Source organism: Entelurus aequoreus, linkage group LG08, assembly GCF_033978785.1.
Source record: "Entelurus aequoreus isolate RoL-2023_Sb linkage group LG08, RoL_Eaeq_v1.1, whole genome shotgun sequence".
In the NCBI taxonomy this organism is placed as follows: domain Eukaryota; kingdom Metazoa; phylum Chordata; class Actinopteri; order Syngnathiformes; family Syngnathidae; genus Entelurus; species Entelurus aequoreus.
The window spans coordinates 23751304-23774275 of NC_084738.1; the positions used below are offsets into that span (position 1 = coordinate 23751304).

Genomic DNA, 22972 nt, shown 5'->3' on the forward strand with positions numbered 1-22972 from the left:
TGATTATTAAAAAATAATATTCACAGATGACAGTTGATGGCAAAAACATTTTAGTTTATAATTCCTATTTTAATAATACAATTATTAATTAATAAATATATTTATTATACTTTTTGTTTGTATTGATTATTTTTTTACTGGTATTTGATTACGGTCAGTCAGACAGTAAAATACCACAGCCAAATCTCTAAGCAACGTGATTTCCAGAATTATTTTCTTGTAAAAATAATCAATGCAAAATAATTAAGATAATCGTGATTATTACTCAGACGGTAATCGGAGAGTCAAAATATGTAATCGTTGCATCTCTATTGTTAACTGTGGCCTATTACTACTCCTGTTTATTTCTATTATGCACGGTGATTGTTATCAATAATAAATGGTGATAAGCATGTCTGTATTAAGTACAGGTGCTTGTGCATTAACAATGTGTGTGCTTAAGTAGGGATCAGAGCATTAGTCAAACTGGATTTGAGATGTTGGTAGTACTGCAGCAAGGCTTAAATTGTGTAGTATAAGTCTGCCCTTAATTCTTTAATTTATATTCTTTCTTCAACAAGATATGTGGACAATTCCATGCTTCTGAATTTAAGGGAACTGTTTGTCGTCTTTCATTTTTAATTCCTCTGATATTTATTCTCAAACTGTGGTACACAAAGAATCACTTGAATAAAGTACAGTGCTTTATTTTCCTATATTTAAACACAGTGTTACTGAGTGTAGAAACTGTGTGTAATGTTACAGTGGCCTCAAATATTAAATGTCAAAATAAAACAACTGGCTTGTTTTTAAGGATTACTTAGGCCCTATTTGCTACTGTATTTTAATGTTGGTCATTATGGTGGTACTTGGAGAGCAAAGTGTTTGAGGTGGTACTTGGTGAAAAAAGTTTAAGAATTACTGCCCTAATACAATCTCACAAAAATGACTGCTCACATTTCAGCAACCATTTTTATTATGGTGTTATCCCCATTGATAACACCATAAGAATGAAACTTGAATATACTTTAAAGGAGGACTGCATTTTTTTTAATGTTGCTTATCGTACACAATCATTATGAAAGACATGATGATGGATGTTATTTTTTTTGCATTCTAAATATTAAATACATTTGATCAAAAGTTTGCTTACAATGGAGCCTATGGGAGCCGTGCAATTCCGCCTACAAAGCCCTTAAATAAACATCCAAACACCTACACTGACGTTTTATATACATGATGTAAGTATATATGTAATGTAGTAACGGACACATTTTTAATAACATTTAATATTGACCTATTTTAATCATTTTAAGCATTAAAACGTTTGCTTTTTACCTTCTTCACCACTGATTATTACACGCTGCAGACTTAATGAGAGCCAACAAACATAAAAAACATAATTTACTGTACAAGGTCTGCTGTCATAAGGATGCCGACTGTTGGGATGTTCATATATTCCCATTTAAATGAAAAATGTCTCATAATCCTCACAAATAAACGGGATGGGGGGCAGGGGAGAAACACGTGTCTTTTCGTGTCGTCTTCGCCAGTTCCGGGTCCTAAATGGCTGTTAAAGTGTACAAACTTGTCGGAATACCTACTCAGACGTCTCATGTCCGGGTGAAATGCATGATTTATGATCTAGAATAAACTCAGAGGGAGCGAGGAAGCAGCGGAACACTCGATGTAAACAAAAGGACACAGGAAAGTGTCAACAGCGCCGCTATAAATAGTTTTTCTGCATTAAAGCTTATAATAACAATATCAGTAATACTTGGTTAATATTCAAATCACAAAATGTAAATGGAGTATTGTTGGCAGTTTTTGAATGGTTATTTATTGGATTTTATGGGCGAAATAGAGGAGCTCCCATTGGCTCCGCTGTAAGCGGACTTATACTTACCTTTATTTACAACTTAGAATGCTTTTTTTTTTTTTTTAAATCCTTCCGTCGTCATGTATTTCATACACTGCAAAAACTGAAATCTAAGTAAGATGAAATATCTCAAATAAGGGTGATATTTGCTTATATTCTGTCTGATAAGATAATTCTTCTCACTAAGCAGATTTTATGTTAGTGTTATTTGTTTTAAGGGTTTTGGTCCTAAATTATCTCAGTAAGATATTACAGCTTGTTGCTGAGATTTTATGACCTATATTGAGTAAAACAAGCTTGAAAGTAGAATATCAACTATTGCAAAGCTGTGTCATCAACACTCACAAGTATAAAAGTACTTTTTTAAAGTAGTAATTTCTTATTTCAAGCATGAAAAAAAAAATCATGACTTTGACACAATTGTGTCTCATATTAAAACACATGACAGCCAAATGGACTTTACTGTTTTATTTTCGATGAAACAATAGAAAATACGTACTCATATAGTAGTACAGTTGTTATTAGTGAGAATATATATTAGGTATTTTTGGGTTAATTGAGGTTAGCTAATTTTGTTTTGGAAAGTCTTGACAAGCCAAATTTTCTTGTTCTATTGGCAGATAATTTTGCTTAGTTCAAATAAAATACCCCTAATTTTTGTATTTTTTTTTCTTGTTTTTGAACACTGACTTTTTGCAGTGTAATCTTGCTTAGTTCAAATAAAATACCCCTAATTTTTTATTTTTTTTCTTGTTTTTGAACACTGACTTTTTGCAGTGTAATCATTGTGAACGATAGGCAAAATTCCAAAAAAAGTGCAGTTCCCCTTTAAAGTAGTCAGTGTGCATCTCAGCAGTATAGATTTACTATCCACTAAAAAGATTTAGTGGTGGTGGTGTGGGTGTCATGGTCTGGGGCTGCATTAGTCCTGGGGAGCCTCAGTTCATTGGGGAGCCTCAGTTCAAGTTTTCAACATGTACTGTGAAGTTCTGACAGCTTTGCATTTAGGAGGAGTGGAAGAGGATTCCAGTAATAACGTGTGCCGCTTTAGTCAATTCTATGTCCAAGAGGATTAATGCAGTGCTGGATAACAATGGTGCTTACACTAAATATTGTGTACTAAAAAGTGTTCTCATTGGTGCTGTTTACAAAACAATAGCTATGCACTCAGTCAGTTTCAGTGGATAGTACAAACCCCGTTTCCATATGAGTTGGGAAATTGTGTTAGATGTAAATATAAACGGAATACAATGATTTGCAAATCATTTTCAACCCATATTCAGCTGAATATGCTACAAAGACAACATATTTGATGTTCAAACTGATAAACTTTTTTTTTGTTGCAAATAATCATTAACTTTAGAATTTGATGCCAGCAACATGTGACAAAGAAGTTGGGAAAGGTGGCAATAAATACTGATAAAGTTGAGGAATGCTCATCAAACACTTATTTGGAACATCCCACAGGTGTGCAGGCTAATTGGGAACAGGTGGGTGCCATGATTGGGTATAAAAACAACTTCCCAAAAAATGCTCAGTCTTTCACAAGAAAGGATGGGGCGAGGTACACCCCTTTGTCCACAACTGCGTGAGCAAATAGTCAAACAGTTTAATAACAACGTTTCTCAAAGTGCAATTGCAAGAAATGTATGGATTTCAACATCTACGGTCAATAATATCATCAAAAGGTTCAGAGAATCTGGAGAAATCACTCCACGTAAGCGGCATGGCCGGAAACCAACATTGAATGACCGTGACCTTCGATCCCTCAGACGGCACTGTATCAAAAACAGACATCAATCTGTAAAGGATATCACCACATGGGCTCAGGAACACTTCAGAAAACCACTGTCACTAAATACAGTTTGTCGCTACATCTGTAAGTGCAAGTTAAAGCTCTACTATGCAAAGCGAAAGCCATTTATCAACAACATCCAGAAACGTCGCCTGCTTCTCTGGGCCGGAGATCATCTAAGATGAACTCATGCAAAGTGGAAAAGTGTTCTGTGGTCTGACGAGTCCACATTTCAAATTGTTTTTGGAAATATTCGACATCGTGTCATCCGGACCAAAAGGGAAGCGAACCATCCAGACTGTTAGACACAAAGTTCAAAAGCCAGCAGCTGTGATGTTATGGGGGTGCATTAGTGCTCAAGGCATGGATAACTTACACATCTGTGTAGGCACCATTAATGCTGAAAGGTACATACAGGTTTTGGAACAACATATGCTGCCATCCTAGCGCCGTCTTTTTCATGGACTCCACTGCTTATTTCAGCAAGACAATGCCAAGCCACATTCAGCACGTGTTACAATAGCGTGGCTTTGTAAAAAAAGAGTGCGGGTACTTTCCTGGCCCGCCTGCAGTCCAGACCTGTCTCCCATTGAAAATGTGTGGCGCATTATGAAGCGTAAAATACGACAGCGGAGACCCCAGACTGTTGAACGACTGAAGCTCTACATAAAACAAGAATGGGAAAGAATTCCACTTTCAAAGCTTCAACAATTAGCTTCCTCAGTTCCCAATCGTTTATTGAGTGTTGTTAAAAGAAAAGGTGACGTAACACAGTGGTGAACATGCCCTTTCCCAACTACTTTGGCACGTGTTGCAGCCATGAAATTCTAATTTAATTATTATTTGCCAAAAAAATAAAGTTTATGAGTTTGAACATCAAATATCTTGTGTTTGTAGTGCATTCAATTGAATATGGGTTGAAAAGGATTTGCAAATCATTGTATTCCGTTTATATTTACATCTAACACAATTTCCCAACTCATATGGAAACAGGGTTTGTAAATCTATACTGCATCCTAAGCGGTGCACAGACTACCCTTTAGTTGTATACATTTTATGTGTATAGGAAGACATGGTGCTGAAATATGAGGAGCGTGCTCCCATTTGTGACATACAGTAGGTGTCCCAATACTTTGGTGCATACCTACGATCTCCTATTGTGAATCAAAATCTGCAAAGTAGCATACATACCACCTGGTTGTTTTTGGTGGATTTCCTTGTGCTGTTCTTCTATGACTGCCAGAAGCTTCTCCTGCTGGTCAAGAAGTCTCTTCTGTTGCTCCTGTTGCTCCTTGATGACCTGCAGAAGGACTGCGTGATCCAGCTGGCCCTCTACAGCAAAGGACAAGGACAGTGCAAAACATTCATTGGACAGATAAGGAAATGTAGAAATGACAGATGAAATGGAACTTTAATTAAATATTGCTGTAAACATTATGTCATAACAAAATTAGCATATGTACTTTTGAGTGGTATTAATCGAACAAGAGAGTATTTTCATTGGGGTAATTAGATTATACGGAACATGAAAGGAGAATAATATAAAACAGCTCTCAGTATGATGCAAACTATTACCGAAATAATAAACATATTGTTAACTTAAAACAACATTGACAGAATAAATCAAAATAGAGCATTATTATATTTGTAAAGACAGCTGTATAGGTGTAATTATGTAATACCTAACACAAATAAATGGAAGAACATGGCTCTGAACTAGTTATAAGAACTATGTTAGTCAAGTGACAAAAAGTTACACAAGTACGATATTAATGCAATTAACATATCCATGAACAAACAAATTATTGTGAGTTAGACATTTTAGTAAGGAACGAAAGGGACGTCATACCTGCAACCAGCTTTTTTATCACTGCAATCCGGCAGAGAACAGAAGAGAAAAGAGGTAAGAATGTAGTGGGAGAAGCGATAGCACATGAAGTCCACAAAAGAATAGGAAAGTGCCAACAGAACAAAAACAAAAAACAAGCGTGTATTCAGCCATTTGGGAAAGTCAGAAAAAGAGGCTCTCCTTCAATGCAAACAACTACTGTCCTTAAAAAAGCACAAGCAAGAAAGGATTTAAAGCAATGATAAAAACAAGCAATGTGATGTTAAAAAAAGCAAGGACATTCTTGATTGCACTAGATAATGTCATTGATGATGCTTATGTGTTGCTTGGCTGCAACTTCCCTTCAAATGCATGTTATAACATAATAAAAAGGCCTGGTTTTAATTCATACCCTAACATTGAAACACTGGGTACATCTGCACTCTCTGATGACTTCAAGGATGTACCTAAAGTTGTGGCCAGTCATGCTTAATCTCAATAACATATGACAGGGGTCTCTAACTGTCATCACTATAAGAGCTACTTTGGCAAAAAGATGGTAGAGAGCTATTTGTGTTTTATTTGGATGAATGTCAACATTTAAAATGTTGTTTTTTTTTTTTTACAAAGCAGAACTCCACTCAAACATGGCGGTCATTATCTTTATGCTATTTTGTTGTCATTTGTCATAAAATAAACTAGTAGGAGTTGAAGTAAATAGTCTATGACCCTTTGGCAAGCGACCCGTTGGAGACCCCTGATACAGTGCATACGGCAAGTATTCACAGCGCTTCAAATTTTCCACATTTTGTTATGTTACAGATTTATTCTTCAATGGAATAATTTAAATACAATTACAATAATAAATAATAATAATAATAATAATAATAATAATATTTTGTGCTCCAAATTCTACACACAATATCCCATAATGAAAATGTAAAAAATGTTTTAATTTTGCACATTTAAAAAAAAAAAAAAATCACACATACGTAAGTATTCACAGCCTTTGCTCAATACTCGGTTGATGTACCTTTGGAAGCAATTACAGCCTCAAGTCTTTTTGAATACGATGCCACAAACTTGGCACACCTATCTTTGGGTAGTTTCACCCATTCCTCTCTGCAGCACCTCTTAAGCTCCATCATGTTGGATGGGAAGCGTTGGTTTTCATTAAGGATGTCTCAACCCTCTATCCTGACAAGTCTCCCAGTTCCTGCTGCTGAAAAACATCCCCACAGCATGATGCTGCCACCACCATGCTTCACTGCAGGGAAAGTATTGGCCTGGTTATGAGCGGTGTCTGGTTTCCTCAAATATGATGCCTGACATTCACGTCCAAGACTTAATTCAATCTTTGTCTCATCAGACCAGAGAATTGTGTTTCTCATGGCTCGAGAGTCTTTCAGGTGCATTTTGGAAAACGTTTCACTAAGAAATGGCTTCAGTCTGGCCGTTACACCATACAAGCATGATTGGTGGATTGCTGCAGAGATGGTTGTCCTTCTGGAAGGTTCTCCTGTCTCCACAGTGGAATGTTGTAGCTCTGACAGAGTGACCATTGGGTTCTTGGTCACCTCCCTGACTAGACTAAGATGAATGCAGCAATGTACAGACACATCCTGAATGAAAACCAACACTTCCCATCCAACCTGATGGACCGTGAAAGGTGCTGCAAAGTGGAATGGGTGAAACCGCCCTAACATAGTTGTACCAAGCTTGTGGCATCGTATTCAAAAAGACTCGAGGCTGTAGTTGCTAAAGGCTGTGAATACTTATGTACATGTGATTTATTTATTTATTTTTAATACATTTGCAAAATCATATAAAAAATGTTTCACATTGTCATTATGGGGTCTGTAGAATGTTTAACACAAAAGTGGATTTATTCCATTAGAGGCTGTAACATAACAAAATGTGTAAAAAAGGGAAGCGGTGTGAATACTTTCTGGTTGTACTGTATATAAAACACAGATGATATAACTCATTAAAAAAAAACATACTACCAAGTCTTCACTCACCCTCCATCTTGTCATCTGCTGCATCTTTGCTGTCTGCAAGTGCAGCTTCTTCACCAGCAGGAGGTGCTGAAATAACAGCAAATATGGAGGTAAGAAGACAGGTCCACATTATTCTAGTCACCTCTGAGACATGCAACACATCAATCACTCACGTTTCCCAGCAACCTCAACAGTTTTGTCCGCATTCTCTGCTCGCTCCACCGCAGCCTGATTGGCAAGGGGAGCAAGGGGGTCTTTCACAGAATCTAGCTGCTCCACATCTTTTAAGGGGAGAATATGCTGATTGTTTCCTGCTTCTTCAGCCACATTCTCAAGCACCTCATTGGACTGGACTTCACCTCCACCCAGGTCCACTTCCTCTTTCTTCACAACCACAATTGCTTGCTTCTGCTTGTCTTGACTATCCCCCTCCTCCTTTTTGCCTCCTATATCAACGGGGTGACCTCCATCTTGCGCTACATCTCTTTTGTTTTCTTTCACCTCCATGTTTTTCTTTTCCTCCTCTAACTCTGCATTGTTCTTTCTGGTATCTATCTGGACCTCGTCATGCGGGATAGGTGGTTCGTGACGGTGGGCCTCTCCCTCTGGGACAGCTACTCCTGCGTGAACATACAAGGCTGATTCCATACCGTTCAAATTAGGCAGAGGCAGTTTCCTTACCAGCATTAGGGCGGTCCAACTGCACCTCTTCCTCCTTCTTGCTCTCGGGCAGTTCCACTGGTCCTTTAATCTGGGGGGCTTCCTCTTGCTCCCGATTGTCAGGTTGCATCAACTCCACGGCTTGGGGGTCAGGTTGGTCTATTTCCATTAGCCTGTTTGGAGGATTGTCTACATATGTGCAGACACACACAAAATGTAACATGACAACTCCTGCTGATTAGTGTGTAAAATGACCTTTAAACAATACTATTACAATATGTGACATAAAATAGCAGCTACATCATGAAATATTACATTTGACATTCAAAGGGTGACTAGATGTAATGTAAACAACTCTAACTGTTTCAATTAAGGCCTGTATTCCAAAGATGTAAATCTTACAACTAACAATTTGATTGCGATTCCTGGGGTCATGATTTGATTCAAAACGATTTTCGGAATATGTTGTTTGCTGTATAAATTATAATTATAACTTGTCAAAACAGGTTGCAGGTAACAAAAGCTCCTCTTGGCTGCCAATGTGTGACATATACATGCAAAGAGTAAGTCTGGATGTGGCTAAAAAATATTAGTAATTTTTAATAACTAAAAGAATCACGATTGAAATGTGAATCGATTTTAGTCAGCACCTCTACTATATTCAATTAACTATAAAGTCACTTATAGTCGGCGCATGTGTGGTCTAGAAAATAAAAATACTCTCTGTGCTGCAATAGAAATATCATAGTCACAGCTTTATATGCCTCTGCTTGTGCTTTGTGCTTGTGCTACATAGCTGCAAGTAGGATGTATACAAGTTTAAAAAATATAATTGTAACTTGTCACATATTTTTTGTGAATACTTTTTCAAAATTAATTTAAAAAATAACAGACTTGCCTGTTTCGAATTAACACCCTGTTTTGTTTGTGTTTCGGGTAAATTAATGATAAACATCCTGGATACAATGGAGAATTTACATTTATTATTTTACACTATAAACTAGTACATGTTAGGGAGGAGAGCACACACAACTTAATTTATATTAAAATGCAATCGTTACAACCACAATTATGCTGCAAGTTATATTTTCATCCATCCATCCATCCATCCATTTTCTACCGCTTGTCCCGTTCGGGGTCGTGGGGGGTGCTGGAGCCTATCTCAACTGCATTCGGGTGGGAGGCGGGGTACACCCAGGACAAGTAGTTACATTTAATTTTCTGTACTAATTTGCAACTCTAGTCTTGTCTAAGCAATGTAACAACCTTTACATATTGTTACACAGTGGCATTGATTTTCATTTATTTCTTTTTACCCTGACAGTAACAATTTAGGGACATAACTTGATAAGATCTAATGACACTAAACTAAAAGCAAACTATTATTTGCCACTATTTTCTTTGTCTACCAAACTAATATTACCTCCTTCCCTCTATATAGATGCAGCTTGCAGGCTGTTTTGCCACAAGAGGTATAAAAGAAAGGTGGGTGAATACAATGTTATGGTGGGGGTAGAGGGAAAAACAGTCTGAAGGGCATCAGTCTTGCTCCATCAATGTCAAGCTCTTGGAGACGCTCTCAAGATATTATCAAAGTGTTATCTTCTTGCCCTGCCTGTCTTTCTATCAGTCACTGTTGCACACAGAATGAAAAAGATTGGCTTTGTTTCTTTTTAGACGCTTTATGCTAGCTCTCACTGTCCTGACATTGCTCTTTTAGTCCTCTAATGTCCACAACAGAAAAAAAGAAACATGTCGCCTTTGCTGCTGGAGCCTTTAGTATGGATGATGATAAGCTTTTCTAGAGATAAAGGTTTGGCGTGAAACATTGTCAGCCAATAGTGTATGTCTTTACCGTGTATCTCCACAATGTCTGGTAGGTGCAGACTGTTCTTGTCAGGTGCTGGGGGCGGAGGAGCTTGAACTTTAGTGCTGGGGTTCTGGGCTGAGATCGTCAGGGTGGTGAAAGTGCTGATGAGAAGGATACCCAATCCCACGCAAAGCACCAGCTATTGACAAGTGAGAAAAAGGAGATATAAGTTGAGCAAAAGGAAATATAAGTTATTGGCAAAGAAAGAAAATAGGTTATGGATATGGTTATGGTGGTTAATATGTTAGTTTATTCCAAAGAATACATACAATTTCAAATTTTATATTTACATAATTACAGTTTCTCATTACAGAATGTCCGAAAAGGAGTAGGAAGAAGCAGAGCTTATTTAATCTTATTGCTTTTTCGTATTATAACACATTTGTTACTATTCATTATGTAACACAACAATGAATAAATAAAATCAGTAAATACATAAATAGACACATGAGTAAGTAATTATTAAATAAATAAACATCAATAAAGTTATCATAATTAAATAGTCAATTAATTTATTGTTTACAGGTTCATAGGTGGAAATGGAAATTCTTGAAACCTGAGCTATGATGCCATTCTTCTGGATCTTCCTGTAGATGAGAGCAGGGCAAATGAAGCAGATGAGGCTACCCATGGTGGCTCCAGTCAGACCCAAAATGGTTTCCACTACAGAAGACATGGCAGTAGATAAGTCTACTTTGTCCTATACATCTAAAAAGGTTGATGGATATGGTTAAGTTATAGTCATGCAAAAATATGTTGTGAATGGTTTAATGTATAATGTAAACTGTATTTGCCTCTAAGAGTGCAAAAACATACACACTGGCAGATAAGTTTTGTTTCCTCTTGTGGGGGTTTGCTGCATCAAACTTTATTGATGGTTCCATTCAGACTGCATTGTTACTGCCTTTCAAAATCAGATGCCGCCCAGCCCAATACTCTAGGCTCGCATCTCTGGCACCCCCAGCTCCTGGCAGCAAAGCTCCCACCCCGTCTGTGTGCTGAGTTGGCCTGGTTTCAGACATGGAAAACCATCGCTTATACAGCAGACTGACACCATATTGTCTCCCTCAGATTTAGTGTCTGTTCTCCCAGGGGTCCTTACCTCCCTTCTCTACAGTCTATTAGTCTGATTAGATATACAAAGAACCGAGCAGTGCGAGTGTTTGTATTTGTGCGTGTTTGACTGCAACCTATCAGGTTAGCGGATCTATGTTATGCGTGTGTGTTTGTTCCAATCATAGTCCAAGAGACTATGACCCCTCCCCTTAATCCCACTGTCTATCCATCTGAAAGAAGATACAAGTGAGAGCCCTGATTTAAGCACTATGTTTCAATGTGACAGTCACAAACTCGTAAAGTCACATTCACGCGTGTCGTAAAAGTAACCCGCAGTGACTCCGCCCGCACAAAGGAGCACATGCTCCTTTCGAAACCTTCACCCAAACACACATAGAAGACGTACCATTGGGGATGAGAATGCCTCCCAGCATTGTGCCGAACACGATACTGAGGGTGATCATCTTGAAGCGCAGAGGAGGCATGTATCCACCGGCAGCAAAGGTCCCGTCTTTTTGCTGCAAGGCACAAATGAAAAACAAAAAACGACTGTTTTATAATTGGATTTTGGCTTCTTTTGCTCATCCTTTATTATTTTTTGCTATGCGATGTAAAAAGAAAATAGTCTGCATGACCAACTTAACTAAAGTGGTCCAATGTCTTCCTGGAAGGTGTGGAGCACTGTTAAGTTGGTGAATTTACAATAAATACCAAAAGTTGACAATGAACTCAACTAAGGATGTTCCGATCAGGCATTTATGCTGCCAACTACGATCATTCATTAGTGAAATCAGCAGATAGCGATACAAATCACATGCATTAACTGTACATTTGTTATTGTATTTATGGTGAGTGCTATTGACAGTTTAACAAATTCTTAATTTTCTTTTATTTCATACAATTGTTTGAGCAAAAAAAAGTCAATAGTACACAATGACTAAACAAAATCCAAAGCTATTTTAATACTCATTGAATTAATGTTAGCCCTCAAAGTACACGTGTGCTAAAGTACTTATTCTCTGAATTGTATAATATTAACAATAACAATAAAAAAAAAATGCATGCCCTTTAAGAGCAAAAAAATAAATGAATAGCAAATATTATTTCTAGGGATGTGCCGATCAATGGGCCACCGATCAGTATTGGCCATTTTTCGTAAAAAAGTACATGATCACAAAAACGCCAATCGCCTCTGAATGACACAGTTTTTATATGTATTCCCCCGGCTGACAGGTGGCGAAAGGTAATTATGTGTCTCCATACACAGTGTGTAGCAACTCCCCTAAGATGATAAAAAAATCACCTTAATTACTGCAAATAAACTGCATCTCTTAGTATCCTAAGTATCAATATCAAGTATCATTGTCGCTGAAGGACAAGGCTAAACACAGAGAGCAAGCCAGGAGCAGGCATGCTCATAGCTAAGCTAACTGCTAAGCTAGCTTTAAACAACACCAACAAATAGGTGCTTAGTAAACTTTAAGAAGTCTTGATGGAACAGCACTGTAGCAGAACGTAAGTAGTTATTAACAGAAAAGTAACAAGTAGATTAGTCTAGAGAGAGAATAACATAACAGCAACTGTGTCAGCATTGTCGCAGTCAGTAAAAGACATGTAAGAGGGCGGATCGATCCATAAATCGGTGATAACGATACCAAGGGTATGATCATTCTTAGAGTGGTTAGGCTGATATTTTTTTATTTTCTCAAAATAATTTTGTTGTTTATGTTTACCAACTCAGGGAATAATTCCCTGAACGTAGAAAGACTTTGAGGGGCAAAAAATATTTAAATTAGTAAAAGTTAGTAGTTTCTATTTTTGTTTAGTTATTGTATTATTATTTACTTTGCTTTGCTTAAACAATTGTATGCAATAAAAGAAAAAAAGACACTATTTTAAATCGGAACAACCCAAAAAATTTCTGAACATATATTGTATATGAGCAAAACCCCCAAGGTAAAACTAAATTTAAGCAATACCTCAAAATGTGTAACGATATACAGTATGGGATACTTCCTCTAACCTGCATGCTACCTGTATGTCACAGAAGTCAACTGAGTTTGTGTACTAAGCCTCACATGTGGATATGATAGAAAAAAAAACTGAAATTGAGGTCAAGGTTCATATTTGAAGAGAATAGTGTTAACACTGCCCGCGGCCCCAAAAGGGACAAGCGGTAGAAAATGGATGGATGTTAACACTGGACACACACGATTGGCAATGACACAGCAATTTCTAATCAAGCACAGCAGACCTCTACCCTATGTTGATGGGTTGAGCATGTGAACTGTGCCTGGTCTATACTGTGTGGTACATGGTGGACTTCAGATCTCACCTGTTGTTCAAAGAGCATGGTGTTGATGGCCTGGCGACAAGGCAGGATCATCAGTGGGAAGCCGACGGCCACGGAAATCATGAAGCCCACACGGAGCATCCCTGTCACCAAGTTGGAAGGGAAGTTCATCAACACGTTGCCTGCAATGTTCTCTGTGAAACTGACATAGCCAAAAAAGCCCACCTGCAACAAAGATGCAATCATGAACCAAGAATAATGCACATTTTTACATACCAAAACAGTAAACAAAAGACATCATTTAGGGTTGCCTTTCATTTAAGTACAATAGGTAGCCTAGTTGCTAAGACTCAGGTCTAAAACTGATGCTAGCGACTAACAATCCCTATGTGACAACTACAGCTGGTGGACGAGTGCTTGAGTCGGCAGGAGAGGAGTGCATCTCCACTCACAGTGATGTAGAAGACGGTGACTACGTTGAGTGAAGACGTAAAGATGGTGCTCATGCGTTTGACGGATGGCTCGTCGAGGCTGTCGTAGGTCGGCAGCACCTGCCTGCAAGAGACGAGCATACAAAACACTACAAACAGCACACAAGAACCATCTCACTGGGGCTTGGTGCTACATTCATGTGCCATCAGCTGTCACGCCTTAAAGCGCACTTGAGTTCCACTTGATTAATTTGACTTGGGACTGAAAGGAGAACTGCACTTTTTTTGGGAAATTTTGCCCATCATCCACTATCCTTATGTGAAACAAGAACACCCATGATTTTCCTTTTTCTGTGCAATTCTAAATAGGGAAACACTGCTATTAAGAGGCGGCTAACAATGTAACTAACAGGAATATGATCTAAAGCACTCTAAAAAACTATCCAAAAGCCTCCAAGACTGTTTTATACACATCCTGAAGTATGTATGTAACGTAGTAACAGACACATTCATGATAACATGTAATACTTAGAGCAGTGATATTCGACTAAATAGTTTTTGGGGCCACACATTAAGACAGGCAGGCCGGACCTCTCTTTACAATTAGTCTTATTTTGTATATTCCGCTGAACCTACAGTAGGTTTGAATTCGGACTCTTTCTTTTGTCAGAGTTACAAGAGCGCTGTGCTCATTTTATGTTAGCCTCTTTTCAAGTTTTTTAACTTAACTCGCGGACCACCAGTTGAATAGCCCAAATTAAGAAAAAGAGAAGACCTAAAATAGAACCTTGAGGAAAAACTACTAGTATAACTGAAAAAGTTGAACAAATAACTACTGACTGCATATGAAATAAGTTACAGCAACACAGTTGCATAAATAACATTATGAAAGAAAAATGTAACGGCCAAAAAGGAGATAACTTAAAGGAATGTCTTGAGGAACTCACAAGTTTGGACCCAGTGTTGTGTATGTTTGCTTGCAAAGTTGAAATGTCAATGCAATAATCTGCCAATGTGTTAACAGTAGTCCAACTTCTTCTATATCAGTGTTTCTTAACCCATTGTTGGGGCGCAGGTGCCTCCTAAAGGGCTGCCAAAAAAGATCTGTTTCTCAACTGTGACCAGTATGGCGGTACTCAGTAGTAAAACACTTTTCCACCACTTGTGGCAGTAATGACAATCTCAAACAAACAGAAGAAGTCTGGAGCTGAAGTCACAGAGACGTTTCTTAAGTGCAGAAATGACGACTAAAGTGGCGAAGCTGTAATTTCATTTGCACTTAAATATGTATAGACAGTTAAGAAACGTTCCTTATTAATTTAGTTTATTTATCAATTTTAGCGCAGCATAATTTTATGTAAATGTATTTTTCGTCATTTATTTATAAGCCCCTTCTTATGCAGTATATTTGTTTTTTGTTTGGACAAGGGTTGTGTTAAATAAATAATAATTGTGATTAACACATGGTTTGACAAGGTTGTAAACTAAAATTAGTTTAGATATAATTATCGAATACAATTAAAATAAAGAGTAAGATTAATAATTCAATGTTAATGTGAGTGGGCCTTGGACCCCATGGTCAAAAAGGTTAAGAACCCTGCTCTATACAACAGAGGCCAACCTTTTTGAATAGCCCCAATTTACAGTATTTTGGTAATTTTAAGCGTTACATGTACTTATTTCCTGGACGCATTGATTTTATAGAGTGCATAGAATCATAGAATTTTTTGCTATGCGCTCTGTGAAACCAATGTCAACAAAAACAGAGGTCACTTATTTACTGTGTAAACTACTACTAACAGCAGACTTCATGAGAGCTTTGGGAGCCTTATCATGTAGCACTATTGCTGAACGTGTCAAATAAGAAAATAAAACTGACTTACTATGTCCACTCTTACAAGCTAGCGAGTAGCTGGTCGGAAGAGCACTGTGAGCAAAGTGATGTGTCATGACGCCAGAAAAATTTGATCCTCTGTGTTAACAATACCAATGTTGCTACAGCTTGGTTAATATGCAGGTCACGGCATGTAAATGGAGCGATGTTGGTGCTGTTTTAAATGTTTTTAAAGTGCTTTGTAAGCAGAATAGAGTTATTCCAATGACCTGCATATTTAGCCACCTTGTACAAGCGGTTTTTCAATATTTAGAATGCACATAAAAAGGAAAGATGTATGTTCTTGTCTCACAGAGGGATTGTGAATGATGGGCAAATTTCCAAAAAAGTGCAGTTGTCCTTTTAATAACAAAATAATGAACCAATCAATCCCTTATTGTCTCTTCGGCCCAACTTTGTATTGGACATTGACAAAGCATACGTTCTTAAACCTAGGCCGTACTGATCCTATAGTGGCACGGCCCCTTTTTCCAAAGTTTGGAAAAATATTTTTAAGACAAAGTAAATATTTATTGAGGAAACACATTTTAGTCATATTTCATAGCTGTGGTTCGGCTGTGGCTGTGTTCGTTAACATAAAATTGGCTTGCCAAACCTTTAACCCGTTTTATAGAATACACAATATCCTTACAAAATATCAATCAGATACTTATTTTATACATCAGATAGGCACATGTCTGCAGCACATTACCCACAGGTGGCTCAGTGCACAAAGTCACAATACACGTTATGTTAATATTAGCAATGTATGCGCACATTATTTTTAATAAAGCAAATACAAAAAGGCGGTTACAATTTGCAATAGATGGAAATGATGTAAAGGCAGTAGAGGGGGTGTTGTATAATGTGTGTTTGTGACAGAAGGGGGTGACAATAGTCAAGGCTGTCTGAGATGTCTGCTCGTTTATAATTTGTCTGTCTTATTTTTCACTGTCACTCTCCACTATAAGAAATTGTTGGAGGGTGTGGCTACATTAACAAGTGGATTTACAGGCTAATATTTAACACCCATTCCTGGCAGGATTTAAAGCATTATAAACCTGGCCTCACCCCCCCCCCCCTCCTCCCCAGCGCATATACAAAAAGAAAGATCAGCAAACGGCCATAACTTTCACCGTCTCCTCTCTTCTTATCCTGCCTCACTTTTACACACTCTAGTTTATGACCAAGAACTGTCCTGTATGCCTGCTTCCTGTTTAATCCACAAACCATTAAATCTCAATGCTGAAGTTAATAAATAAAAGGGCATATTGCAATTGGAGATATAAGGCATCTAATGGTCACTCGAGAGTGCACTGCAGACCACTGTTTTTATTTACTGTAAAGTACTTAAACAAAGTCCTTAAACTATGACTTTAAACAATAAAACACAGCTCAGGCACAACGATCCTGACTTTAGGTAACATTATCTAGCTGGGGCACGCACACACACACACACACGCATACACCTACATACATACAGTACATACATCCCGGCTGAATTCAGGCACCTCTGCTGTCTGACATTCTGTCAATGAAATCGCATTTGTGTCAAAACATTTTTTTTTTGTAAGTCAATTTCAATGATACACTTTAGTAATTTACTGCGATTATTCGAGATTCATTAAAAGACAGCGAGAGACGTTTGCACAGTGCCTGTTTTTAAAAGGTGTAAGTCTTTATTGTTTTAAAGTTTTCTTTTGTGCATTTTAAAATGTCTTAACGTATTACTTTTCTGAAACTGCTCTGTGACATGTGCTGTTGATCTCTTGGCCAGGTCACCCTTGTGAAAGAGATCTTGATCTCAATGGGTTTCTTAACTGGTTAAATAAAAGTTGTAAAAAATACCAGTGTGATTAATTTGATTTTAAAATGTCATCGTTTGACAGCACTACTTTAAACATATATAAATGTATTTTTAAAAACTGCAGCACTTTCCCCGAAGTCTTCTGGCACCTTTCAGGGTGACGTGCGCCTCTCAGTTACATCAACTCCCGCCTGTCTGCTCTTTGTTGCAGTGCCTGGTTTTCGGGTCACAGGGCAAGTCACCTTCGCACACACCTGATACCTATTTTTTTCCTGACTACTCAAGCTCTCCAGTTCATGCACACGGTGCCAGTAGATTACTGATGGTTCACCCTTCCAGGCGTGTTCATCTCCTCTGCTCTGGCTCCACTCACGCTCCTTGTTCCTGTGGCTCTTTTTGTTATTATTTCTTCTCGGCGAAAGCCGATCGTGACACTATGCTTCCAACATTGTGGAACAGTTTTGACAGTTCTGCAGTTTCCATAAAGGACCACTTGGATGAGATGTGAAAGAAACACTATTGGGATTAACTAGGATATAGATAGATTGATTGATAGGTTTTAGCTTTGAAGAGAGAACTAATCAATACATTTTCCTGTTTGTGTAAAAGCCAGGTGTCCCAATACATTTGTCCAAATAATGTATTTGACTGCACGTTAGTATTCAAGCCTTCAGCCAGAAAAACAACTGGACCAGCTCCCATCCCGTCATAATGGCAATGTTAAGTAATGATGTAACTGCGAATAAACACGTTTCATGAATGTAATAAAACTCCAATGTGCTGAGAGCTATTTAATCATCATGTGAATGCATTGTGTTTGTAGGCGGGCCCAAGTCCAGCATGATGATTAGTGGTTTGGCTTCAACCAGCCCACCACCTAACAGAGGGAGCTCCTGCCTCGCTCGGCCCTGACAACACGCCAACATATCATCCTGCCAAGTATCACTCGGCGGTACTACTGGGACGTGGCGCCCTGGGACGCATGAGCATTCAGACACACGGGCAGGCTTTCTTGCGAAGTGTGCACACACCATTTTAGAAATTTGTGTTCCTGTCCCAGTCCTACAGTCACCCCCTGCTGTCACTTACCTCATCCTCTCTCACTCACACACAAACAAGCCCATATACCACACGGACGTCTGGCTCCTGCCGACCTCACACATACAAATTTGGACATCCTATTAAAGCATGATCGCCACTAACCCAACGTGAGGACCAAAGACAAAAAGACGAAGGTAAAAAGCAAGTGAGCATATATAGGAAAGAGTGGAGAAGGTTTGGATGAAAGCTGTTAAAATTGACATGTGATGATGTTTGTGATGTTGTGACAAGAAAAGTGAAGAAAAAGATTGGTGCGAAACCCAGGTAGAATGTATTGCCTAACATAAATTCTATATTGTGAAATACTGTCTACATTAGCGGACTTATACAGTGAAACTCAACAAAGTCGTACAATTTTCGTTTCTAACAAAAACTTCAAAGACATCAAACAAAACCCTAACCTAGTGTTGTCATACCAGACTTTAAACTCAGTGAGAATTTAAAGGGTTAACTCTACACGACTTTGTGTTACTTTTTTTAATGTTTTTTTTCTAATACTAGTTATGGCAAAGAAGAAAATTGTAATGATAACCATAGAGCAGGAAATTGAACATAAGAGTAGCACAAGTAACACATAAATATTTATTTTAAGAAGATGCTAACTCAAATAGTATGTAGCTAAAAGTATTATGACTATCATGTAAATGATTGTAAGATTTGTTTGACACTTGGTTAAAATGTTGCTTAAAAATGTAAATTTTCTCCAGATAATAAATACTTTGATGTTTGATGCTGAAACAATTACTTTTACTTAATACTTTACATTTTACCTTACCCTATTTGCAGACTATAAGTCGCTACTTTTTTTCCACGCTTTGAACCCCGCGCTTAATACATAGCTGTGGCTAATTTATGGCTTTTCCGGGTTCACGTTATTTAAATATTACTTAAAACCTTTCCATTATCTCCAGTTAATGAAGACTGCATTTTGTTTGAGGCTTAAACAATAAATTTTACTTAAAAGGGACCTATTATGCAAAACCATAAGGTGCCTGTTTTTGTGCATTTGGCATCTGCATAAGTCCATAACTTTTAAAATCACACACGGAGGCATTGTGGAGATATTTATAAAAACTATCTTGCCTTCTTTCATACTTCCTCCAACGTTTGGACTTTGCCCCATTGGTAGCATTTTTCCCAATTGTGATGACAGTAGCTATTTCCATATATGATAGAAATTTACCCAAAGTGCTTTGCGCAAATTTGCCATTGTAGTCCGCGCTGTAGTCATTAAGTTATTTCTTTTTTGCTATCATATTGTTGTGGGGCAGACTGGCTCGTACGTGCACATGCATCTTTCGCTGTCGCCATTTCTAATAAAAAGTAGCGTATAGTTCAAACTTAATCTGTCAGTAGACTCGCTACAGAAGCGCTAAAAACTACAATGAAGGTGGCGGGGAGAATATGCAGTCGAAGTAGAGGCACATAATTAATAACAAAATAATAAATAAATAAAACGGCGCACCCTGAAGAGACCGTCAGAAAGCGGCTTGAAAAAGGTCTGTAAAGCATAATACTGTATATGCAAACTTTTGACCAAAGACCCACCATTAGGAAGTGTTTTAAATATTGAAAAAAATCAAAACATGACCCCTTTGATACTTTACATTTTACTTTACCCTAATTCCTGGAATATAAGCCACTACTTTTTTTCCACGTTTTGAACCCTGCGCTTTATATAATGCTGTGGCCAATTCATGGGATTTTTAGGGTTCACAAGCTTCACACGCTGCCAATACATTTTTAGCGTTGTCACATCAGATCAATGAAAATGCCAAATGGGTCACAGTGGACCAATGAAAATTGTTCACATTAAATCAAACGCACTTGCACAATTATTCAATTAGTTATTTATCGTGTTATGGACTCACCCTCGTCATGGATCAAGAAACGACGAAATGCACACAAATGCAGCCTCAAAGCTGAAGACGATCTACCCAGCCATTGAAAAATGAAACATTCGCCGCACGGAACGGAAATCGACAATCACTTACAGGCGCCGAAAGGGGGAAATGGACAAAGACCGTGCTTAATGAGTTCTCCGGTAGGTTACTGTATGGCGTGTTACAGGCACAGTCTTTTGTTAAATTTGTGAATGAACACAAGCGCCTGTGTATATATTTAATGTTTTATTGTGTAGACCTGCCGCTTATAGACTTGTGAGGCAAATATATGTACAAAATTCAATTTTAGGGATGTTCCGATCATCCATGAGCGGGATCAGCATAGACCAATACCAATCACATGTACTATCTGTACATTTTTCAATGTATTTATGGTGAGTGATTGACAGTTTAACAATATAAGCACAATATTGAAACTAGTTCCTTATTTTCTCTTTTGCTACATACAATTGTTTGAGCAAAACAAAGTCAATAGTAGACAATAACTAAACAACATCAAAAACAACTATCTATTATATTACTCATTTGAATGAGTTTTGCCCTCAAAGTCCTCCTGGTAACAAAAACAAAACATAAAAAAAAAATGATTTAGAGAAAATAAAAATATCGATCTAATCATTCTTGTATCGATCTGATTACCTTTGGTGTTGACACCACTAATCTATATAACGTCTTCTTTTGTGTCATGCACTGACTGTGACAATGCTGACACTAACAGTTGTTACATTATCTATTCTTTATACTCTCGTTAATCTACGAGTTAATTTTCAGCAAATAACTGCTTACTTTCTGCTGCAACACAATTACAACTTCTTAAACTCTGTTAAGTAATCCTATATTTATTTGTGTTGCTTAAAGCTAGCTTAGCGGTTAGCTTAGCTATTATAATGCCTGCTCCTGCTTTCTCTTGGTGTGTACCATGTTTAGCGTCATTCTAATAGTTGATAATTATACTTAAATATATTAAGAAATGCGGTAAATTTGCCAAAATGGAGGTGTTTATTGGTAACTTAGGGGAGCAGCTCCACACTGTATATGGATATACACAATTAGTTCGTAAGCCGGGGGCCTTCAAATAAATACAATATTAGGCATAATCGGCAATGGCTATCACATACGTTTTCTATAAAATCGTCTGAACGATCAATCCGCACATCCCTATAAAATGTGGCTTATATTTAGGTACGCTCAGTATTTCATATGGGAAATATTGTCTTGAAATTCACCAGCATGACAAAATGTATATTGTCCAACTTTGGAGGTCCGACTGTATTGGCTTTGATTAACGGTTGAGTGTGAGAAGCATGTTAGCAGAATTAACATCCTTTAGCAGTCATTTCCACTCTAAACGTCCAAAAAGAAATAGTTTCTCATTCAAACTATGCACTGTGGCATTGAGGAATCATGCAATGAGTCATGCATTATTAGGATAAAATGCAGTAATAAGTATAAAAAATCCCTGCAGGGATTAGCCAAAGTGTGACCATCCATCCAGCATATGGACGACAGTCAAATGTCTCTGCCATTGAGTTTGTGAGACGTTTTGCTTTTAACAGTACGGTCTTGTGCGGGAGGGGTACTTACGACTGACAGGCGAAGGCCATCCCACAGATGGGGAGACAGCGAAACACCCCCTCCCAGCGCACCACATTGACCTGCCCTAGCCACCAGCCGCTGAGCAGCCCATGTTTGAATGAGGACAGCACCATCTAAGAGGAAGGAGTGGGTGTTGGGGTTACAGCGCAAACCAAATAGGGACAGGAGGAAGAGAACAAAAGGGGGGAATCCCATGCATGTGGATAACTCATGAATGACAAGAGAAGCAGAAAGGATGAGGACATGGAAACCCCATGCTGTATGTAAACCTGCAAAACTTGCATGACAGTGAAGTAACAATAAAACACCAAAAAAAAAGAGAAAGGAAGTGAAAGGTTCATCTATGAAACAGCATCCAACATGCAGACTGCTCATCCTAAAGCTAACAGGAAGGGGTTGAAAACTGACAACTTCACTTGAGCTTTAAGCCTTTCAACCACACACACACACACGCACACACATAAGAGTGACACGACTCAGACAAAAAAGCCAAATTAAAGGAGAAAATGAATTCAAACTTGTGGGATGTTGGAGCATTCTGAGAGGATGTTTTGCAGGGTAATGACGTTCACGCTCCAAAATTGGCACCTCCTCCACTGCCCTTCAACTGGTGGTGTAAAGACACTAGGGCTGGATCTCTCCTGCGGGTTTACTTACGGGTGACAGCAGAAGGTTGTGGCAATAATGGGCAGGCACTGAATGACGCCCTTCGTGCGCCACAGGTGAACCTGTTCCACCCAGGAACCCGAGACTATGCCGTAGCGCAGGGACGACAACACTATCTACAGCATGAGCAGCAGAGAGAGCGGCGAAAGAGAGGAGAGTTGAAGAATATGAGGGAAAAACGGCACACAGAGGTAAAAAAAAAAAAGAGGGGTAAAAGGAAGATTTGTGACTGTT

The 22972-nt window shown here is 38.2% G+C and overlaps 2 protein-coding genes across 5 annotated transcripts in view; one reads left to right on the plus strand and one right to left on the minus strand.

The window, feature by feature from the left end:
- slc38a10 (solute carrier family 38 member 10) overlaps positions 1-22972 on the minus strand; it is a 36423-nt gene that overhangs the window by 2157 nt on the left and 11294 nt on the right. The window contains exons 7-17 of one of the 4 annotated variants that reach the window (XM_062056045.1): positions 22061-22185; positions 13813-13915; positions 13403-13585; positions 11474-11585; positions 10568-10674; positions 9997-10150; positions 8163-8330; positions 7655-8101; positions 7503-7568; positions 5503-5523; positions 4845-4985 (exon numbers count right to left, since the gene is read on the minus strand). In XM_062056045.1, coding sequence (XP_061912029.1) covers positions 4845-4985; positions 5503-5523; positions 7503-7568; positions 7655-8101; positions 8163-8330; positions 9997-10150; positions 10568-10674; positions 11474-11585; positions 13403-13585; positions 13813-13915; positions 22061-22185 — 1627 coding nt within the window. Of the gene's footprint in view, positions 1-4844; positions 4986-5502; positions 5524-7502; positions 7569-7654; positions 8102-8162; positions 8331-9996; positions 10151-10567; positions 10675-11473; positions 11586-13402; positions 13586-13812; positions 13916-22060; positions 22186-22729; positions 22855-22972 lie in introns of all 4 variants that reach the window. The other 3 variants (XM_062056046.1, XM_062056044.1, XM_062056047.1) reach the window with 3 other exon arrangements.
- bahcc1b (BAH domain and coiled-coil containing 1b) overlaps positions 18310-22972 on the plus strand; it is a 209877-nt gene continuing 205214 nt past the window's right edge. The window contains exon 1 of the mRNA XM_062056041.1: positions 18310-18706. The gene's annotated coding sequence lies outside the window, so the exon portion shown is untranslated. The remainder of the gene's footprint in view (positions 18707-22972) is intronic.